The sequence below is a fragment of the Triticum aestivum genome, chromosome 5A (genome assembly GCF_018294505.1).
Source record: "Triticum aestivum cultivar Chinese Spring chromosome 5A, IWGSC CS RefSeq v2.1, whole genome shotgun sequence".
Taxonomy (NCBI): domain Eukaryota; kingdom Viridiplantae; phylum Streptophyta; class Magnoliopsida; order Poales; family Poaceae; genus Triticum; species Triticum aestivum.
The window spans coordinates 145,940,292-145,948,217 of record NC_057806.1 but is presented as its reverse complement, the minus strand read 5'-3'; the positions used below and the strand labels follow the sequence as shown (position 1 = coordinate 145,948,217).

The 7,926-nt window shown below is 46.5% G+C and overlaps 1 protein-coding gene across 1 annotated transcript; it reads left to right on the top strand.

Moving 5' to 3' along the window:
- The first annotated feature begins 3,205 nt into the window (after positions 1–3,205).
- On the top strand, positions 3,206–6,536 carry LOC123102678 (zinc finger CCCH domain-containing protein 67). Its single transcript, XM_044524103.1, has 2 exons — positions 3,206–5,261; positions 5,983–6,536. The coding sequence occupies exons 1-2, from the start codon at positions 3,417–3,419 to the stop codon at positions 6,091–6,093; spliced, it is 1,956 nt and encodes a 651-aa protein (XP_044380038.1). The 5' UTR covers positions 3,206–3,416; the 3' UTR covers positions 6,094–6,536.
- Positions 6,537–7,926: the final 1,390 nt, after the last annotated feature.

The window sequence follows — 7,926 nt, the reverse complement described above, 5'->3', positions numbered from 1 at the left end:
GGGGGTCGGTAACCCTCCGCACTCCGGTTTTCTCCGAAATCACCCGAAACACTTTCGGTGTCTGAATATAGTTGTCCAATATATCAATATTTATGTATCGACCATTTCGAGACTCCTCGTCATGTCCGTGATCATATCCGAGACTCCGAACTACCTTCGGTACATCAAAACACATAAACTCATAATACTGATCATCACCGAACGTTAAGCTTGCGGACCCTACGGGTTCGAGAACTATGTAGACATAACCGAGACTCATCTCCGGTCAATAACCAATAGCGGAACCTGGATGCTCATATTGGTTCCTACATACTCTACGAAGATCTTCATCGGTCAAACCGCACAACAACATATGTTGTTGCCTTTGTCATCGGTATGTTACTTACCTGAGATTCGATCGTCGGTATCTCAATACCTAGTTCAATCTCGTTACCAGCAAGTCTCTTTACCCGTTCTGTAATGCATCATCCCGCAACTAACTCATTAGTCACATTGCTTGCAAGGCTTATAGTGATGTGCATTACCGAGAGGGCCCAGAGATACCTCTCCGATACACAGAGTGACAAATCCTAATCTCGATCTATGCCAACTCAACAAACACTATCGGAGACACCTGTAGAGCATATTTATAGTCACCCAGTTACGTTGTGACGTTTGATAGCACACAAAGTGTTCCTCCGGTATTCGGGAGTTTCATGATCTCATAGTCATAGGAACATGTATAAGTTATGGAAAGCAATAGCAGTAAACTAAACGATCATCGTGCTAAGCTAACGGATGGGTCAAGTCAATCACATTATTCTCTAATGATGTGATCCCGTTAATCAAATGAAAACTCATGTCTATGGTTAGGAAACATAACCATCATTGATTCAACGAGCTAGTCAAGTAGATGCATACTAGTGACACTCTGTTTGTCTATGTATTCACACATGTACTAAGTTTCCGGTTAATACAATTCTAGCATGAATAATAAACATTTATCATGATATGACAAAATATAAATAACAACTTTATTATTGCCTCTAGGGCATATTTCCTTCACAAGGAAGGATACATACCAGTTTTGACACTTTCCCAGCCCAAACTGACTTTCTATATACTGATTATTTGAAAAAACGCAAGTAAAACCGATTTGGCTAAAATCCAGCTAAAACTTGTTTTTCTATATACCCATATCTAATCCGCTCTATCCAAACAACGCCTAGATGATAAAACCTTGTATACGCCGCATTTGGTGTCTAAAATGATGAATGCAAGAATAGGCATGTGCGCCCCATCATTTCCTATAACATAGGTTGATTTTTATTGCCAGGAAATGAGAAAAAAATGACCAATACACTTCATGGAGTATGTTACTATATTTGGATAATGACACCAAGTGATTGTTTAAAGACGCTTAGTCTCTAAGCAAGATACACGTAGCGGTTGCATTTATTCTCCAATCTTTTCTGTTTTATTTACCATCGCCGTGCTTTTAACTCTTATGCTTGTAGTACATGTGCTACTTTTAGTGAGAAAGAAAACTAAAATGAGTACTTTTCGAAAATTCATTCACGTGATCTTACATGTTGACCAGCATTCGACCCCAATGAATCATCTTGCCGCATAAACTAAAAAGAGTGGACGTAGCCAAAGCGCTTAGCATCACAAAACCAACAAAGTCAAACAAAGGAATACTTAATAACAATCATCACCATGTCAAACATACTTGCGTCAGGAGTGTTGCAAGGTTGTTATGGTGTAATGAACAATGGGTTGGCTAAGATTAAAATTTCATATTGCAGACATGTTAAGTCCAAATTTTAATAACCATCAATTAGGTCATCACAAGAAAAAACATATTTTCGTCAAATGATGAATTTTATTGGCTCAAGATGAAGCATTAAAAGGCTACATAACACAATGAGCACACACCCGATCTTTGTATAGTTAGGATTCACATAGCCAACATCAGCACACACGAAAACATGCCGGCAAATTAGCAAAGTCATATAAGACCAAAGCCATGCGTAGGCGAGGAAAAAACCTAGAGCGACCATATACGCGATCGAAAAACTGCAACAATGACCATATACGCATCAAGTGTATCATAGTACCACATAGACGACGAGGTTCTTCAGCAGCAACGCCTTCAGAAAGGAAGTGGTACTCAAGTGTCACTGTCACCGGATCCAACCACCAAGGCCAAAATCTAGGATCTGAAGAATCAATACGAACATATCCAAGCAATGCCTTCAACAAGTAACGACGTAAAAAAACAGCGTCATTGTAGGTATAACCAGTTCAGGTCAGACCTAGGCTGTCACTTCGCAGCTCGAGATAAGGTGCTCGAGTAGCACCACCATTGAAGCCACTTAAGTGTTGTCTCCTCCACTTTTTTCTTAATCACAGCAGCTAAATACGATGCAACCACCGCCGCTGCAAAATCGTCCTCCATAATTTTGACCAACCGCTGCAAAAATGGGCAAAAAAAGGAGGGGCCTCTTCTGCAAGCCGTTGTCAATAATTTGCATCTCATAACCACCAGATCTTAAGAGATGTACACTTATGAAGACCTTTCGGCGACCATCGTCATCATGGAGTCGCAGGAGGTCGCTGCAGCACACTCTATATTCACCGCTACCCGGCCAACCGGATCTGGATTACCACCACCATGCCCTAGACCGCAGCGCCGCCGGCCGGCCACCACCCAGCCAACACAATACATGTTAGTTGCTACTCTACTAATGTATCTCCTTCGATTCTCTAATAGTTTTTGTTTATAGCAAAGTTATGATCAAACTACTCATAGTTGAATCATCTATAACAAAAAGAATATATATCTAAGTAATTATCGCAATTATATGCAATTTCATTAGCTATGTAAATACGTTAATGCAAAAATTGATGGTCAAAATTGTGTTTTGGAATCTTGCTTGCGTAGATCGTGTTTGCAGAGTACAGTTTTTGACCAATCTAAAGAAAGCATGTGTAAATACTGTCTACACTTTTCTAAGATAAAGAAGGAGAATGTGCTTTTTCTAATAGGGTGAATCTTCAATGTGAGCACCTTCACTCAAACTATTCAGCACCTTTTTTCTCTGCCCTATATAATTGATTTCGTGTAACCTCCTCCACCCAAATTCCTACAGCACCATCGCCAGTAAAAGCTAAAAGCTACGAATCCATTGCATCTCAATTCGATTTATTTTCCTTTTTGAAGAATCCATTGCATCTCAACCAAAAATTCACCGTGTCCCGAGGAGCAAAGCTGTGAAAACCACATTTTTTGCCCATGGAGCATAGCAAATACCAAAACCCAACCCCAACCAAAACCTAGCTTTGTCCAAAAACCCAAAGTCCTCCCTTTCCCCTCCCCCTCCCCGCTTTCCACCATTTCGTCGAACACCTTCTCCGATCGCGCGCCGCCGCCCATGGGGGAGGCCTCCGAGTATGACGGGGTGGATGTGGCGGCTGTATCGGCGAGGTTGCTGGAGCTGGTGGCCGACGACGATGTGACGGCGCTCGTCGACCTCCTCGCCGCGCACCCGCTCCTCGCGGATGAGCCGGCGCCGTGGTACTCTCCGGCGCGGGGCGCGGAGCCCATGACGCCGCTCATGGTCGCCGCCGCGTACGGGTCCGTGGCTTGCCTCGACGCCCTCCTCTCGCCGCCCCACCTCGCCGACCCCAACCGCTCCTCCGCCTCCTCGCTCTCCACCCCGCTCCACCTCGCCGCCGCGGGCGGCGCTCCATCCGCACCCACCACCGTTTCCCGCCTCCTCGCCGCCGGCGCCGACCCTACCCTCCTTGACCATCTCCACCGCCGGCCGTCAGACCTCGTCGCGCTGCCGCCCAACTCGTTGCCCCTCAAGAACCACATCCTCTCACTCCTTGGCGCCCGGAAGGAGTGGCCACCGGACCCCTCACTCCCGGACATCAAGAACGGCGCATACGCTTCCGACGACTTCCGCATGTATTCCTTCAAGGTCCGCGCGTGCTCCAGGGCCTACTCCCACGACTGGACGGAGTGCCCCTTCGTCCACCCAGGGGAGAACGCTCGGCGGAGGGATCCGAGGAAGTACCACTACAGCTGCGTGCCGTGCCCGGAGTTCAAGAAGGGCGCCGGGTGCAGGAGAGGGGACATGTGCGAGTATGCGCACGGGGTGTTCGAGAGCTGGCTCCACCCGGCGCAGTACCGGACGCGCCTCTGCAAGGACGGCGTCGGCTGCGCGCGCCGCGTCTGCTTCTTCGCTCACACGCCGGAGGAGCTCCGGCCGCTGTACGTGTCCACAGGCTCGGCCGTGCCGTCGCCCCGCGGGGCGATGGAGATGGCGGCCATGGGGATGGGGCTGTCATCTCCGGGATCTTCGTTCACGCCACCGCTGTCGCCGTCCGGTGGAGGGAGTGGCATGGCGTGGCCGCAGCCTAACCTGCCGGCGCTGTGCCTCCCCGGGAGCGCAGGGAACTTGCACCTGAGCCGACTGCGCACCTCGCTGAGCGCGAGGGCTATGGCGGTCGACGAGCTTCTGGCCTCGGGGGACTATGACAATCACCTTGGATCGCCTGCCTCTGTGCGGTCGGCGAGGGGGAAGGCGCTTGTGCCGTCAAATCTCGATGAACTGTTCTCGGCGGAGATGGCGGCCTCCCACTCGCCGCGGTACGGCGACCAGGGCGGCGCTGCGTTCTCGCCGACGCACAAGGCCGCCTTCCTGAACCAGTTCCAGCAGCATCAGAGCTTGCTCTCGCCACGGGCTGCGGCCACCCCAGAGCCTGTCTCCCCAATGAGCTCCCGGCTGCTCGCTGCGTTGGCGCAGCGGGAGAAGATGCAGCAGCAGACACTGCGAAGCATGAGCTCAAGAGACCTGGGTTCCAGCGCCCCGCTCCTGGTCGGCTCACCGGTGGTGGGCTCTAGCTGGTCCAAATGGGGCCTCCCCTCGGGCACCCCAGACTGGGGTGCCGACAACGACGAGCTTGGCCGTCTCAAGCGGTCGTCCTCGTTTGATCTCCGGTCTGGGGCCAACACCGATGAGCCTGACCTCTCATGGGTCAATACCTTAGTAAAGGAGCCCACGCCGGAGAAATCATCAACCAACGGGACCATGGCAACAGAGTCTATTGGCATCTTGGGCCGATCAGCAAGCCACCACGGGAGCATTGCCGGTGATGACAGTGCCATCTTGGGTGGATCAGCGAACCACCGTGAGGGCATCGACGGTGAGGAGGACGCCGCCACTGGTGTCATCGGTGGCTGGCTCGAACAGCTCCAGCTCGATGAGATGGTAGTTTAGGACAACCAAACACACAGATGAAGAGAGGTGACAATTTTTTGGCTGTGCTTCAACCGGCTGCTACTGCCTACTGCTGCTAAGTTACCAGCCTCAGGACATCATGCTAGCAAGTACTGGTGCCACATTCTTTTGGGGTTGTTTGGTGTAGAAGGTGAGGAGATTTCTACCATTTGGAGCTTGGCCACAGGTGAAGCAAATGGAGGAAATGGAGCCTAATCAACTGTATCAAAGTTGCCAGCTTTGCCTAGGTGAGGCATTTCTCCTTATATTTCTACTTTGGTGCCCCCTTTCTCGTTGATCTTTATAAAGGTGACTTCCTCACTATGAGGATTGTGAATTACTCTTATGGTACTATCTTATCTGTTGCCCCCTTATCCTTTGGTTGTGTTGTGAACCAAGGACTAGGGAGGGGAGAAGGATATTACATCAAATTGTTGCTCCATGACTCGACTCATGGTTGTTGTAATAACATATTGTTGTTGTACTTGAGATTCATGAACCATGATTGATGTAAAGTTCCCACTTGCTATTCCAAAATTAAGCTCCGTCCTTCAAGATTAAGTTCTGCTACTGCTTGATTTTTCTTCACAGTGAACTGTCTAAATGCAGATTACATTATAGCATCACACAGCATTACATCTATGTGGAGTAATCGTTGTTCATCTGTTGTTGCTGGTTCCAAATGCCGGAATTATTTTCTTCATTCCTGCAGGGAATTAAACCTTTCCGGGCGGGGAAAAAGAATCCGAGGTCGGCAGGGGCATTGACAAAGATTGTGCTTGGAATTTGGACGGATCCCTTCTCTTTCTCCTGGAGGCATTGAAAAGGATTGGATGGTTAACATCATAGTACACATCGACCACTGCGAAGTTCATTTCTGATGCGCTATCGATGAGTCCTCGTCTGCCCTGACCGATGCATCTTTCTTGTCATAATAAAACAACTGGCACGGACGGTGGCTCGGTATGGTCGCCTCACGCCTTGGCTCACCCGCTGTGCTGACATGTACTGTGTGACCTGGGATACAAAATTGGGCTGCATTATCCTGGCATGCATAATTTACCTACGAAGGTCTTGCACTGGAGACAAGAGCTGCTGTCTCGGGCCTACCAACATGACCTGCAAAACGTGGGTGCGCCAATATGAACAATTACTGTGTTAGGAGTTGCTTTATATATAAGAAATAGGGTGGAAGCCTGTTTCAAGAGGAGTATGATAAAAACTTATTGTTTTCTTGAAGTTTCAAGTGATTCCAAACTAGCTCCGGTCACAAATGTATGTCGGGTTTTTCCCCGGGGAAAAATATGTCGGTTCGTTCTTCCTAACAGCCTAATCTAGTAACACAGACTTGTACTTCCTCCGTTAAATATATAAGAGCATTTAGGTCACTAAAGTAGTGATCTAAATGCTCTTATATTTCTTTGTGGAGGGAGTACTACCTTGGACATGCATGGTATGAGGATAATATTCTCTTATAGTCTAATTATCGCGGAATTCTTTGTTTCAGAACAAAATAGAGAGAACACATGAATATAAGTAAAGTGCGAATATTTAACACTAGTATATGTTGCTGATTATTCACTGTAACTAACAGGAGAATGGCATGTTTGAAGGGAAGTTCATCGCCGATTTACAATATATTATTTTTCTTTAGCAGCTATGGCACAAAGCACATGGATTAAAATTTAATTTCTGTTTTCGGATAGTTTATGTTAAATATTCGATCCTTCTGAGAGTACAATGATGTAAGATCTCTTTTTTAATGAGTTGTTTGGTGCATGATGAAATGTTAGTTAGAAAAGTGCTAAAATTTCCACAAAAATATGCCACACCTGCCAGTACTCTTGGCTATTGGGCCATTGACTCTACAAATTTAACTCGAAAATGTCAAACAATAGAAAGAATCAGTCTAACAAGTTAATAACTTGGATATGTTACAACATTTTTCTCAAAGAAATAAGTATACAATTATAAAAAAAACTCCGAGAAAGTATTCCTTGGATGATATTAGTTGAGGAACCTATTCTGTATTATGCATTCGAGTCGACCAAATGCTACTTTGCTTTTCAATTTTATAAATGTGGTTTGGTAACCCAATGACACAGATCATGGACCCACTAGAATATTATAGTCAAAAATCAATACAGATAAACCACTCAACCGATAGTCGGTGAGGATCTAACCATAGTTTTTTTTTTGCTGAACTTAGGATCTAACCATAGTTAGCGGAAAGAGAGACAAGGTGGTATATGTGTAATAAAAAATAACTATACCATATGTGTTGGTGAAATTGCTAATCATGATTAATTTTCTGTCAGCATCATCTAGTGTAGCATTCACATCTTGCTGTTTGTCATCTTACTTCCGGCAGACCGGTTTTCTTGGAGAAGAAAAGGACGTGAAGTATCATATGTGTCATGGGTTACAAGTCATCTTTTTTGACATTTGTTAGCTTGGTGTGGAATGCTTTTTGACGAGTTGGGTCCTTTCGGTTTGGGGTTTTGTGGCTGTGGAATTGTCGGTAACACGTGGATTTTATATCAATTCTTTGTTTGAGGATCACATGAGCTCCTCTATAAGGTTTCTTTTAACAAAAAAAAAAACAGTCTAGAGAGCTCGCGAAGAGCATACTCGTAGTGGAGGAGTGATAACTGTT

What these genes read in the sequence shown, in the direction of transcription:
- LOC123102678 (XM_044524103.1), top strand. Translation starts at nt 3,417, where the DNA reads ATGGGGGAGGCCTCCGAGTATGACGGGGTGGATGTGGCGGCTGTATCG. An exon ending in AGCTCCAGCTCGATGAGATG is followed by an intron (nt 5,262 to 5,982) that starts GTAGTTTAGGAC and finishes TCATTCCTGCAG; the next exon opens with GGAATTAAACCTTTCCGGGC.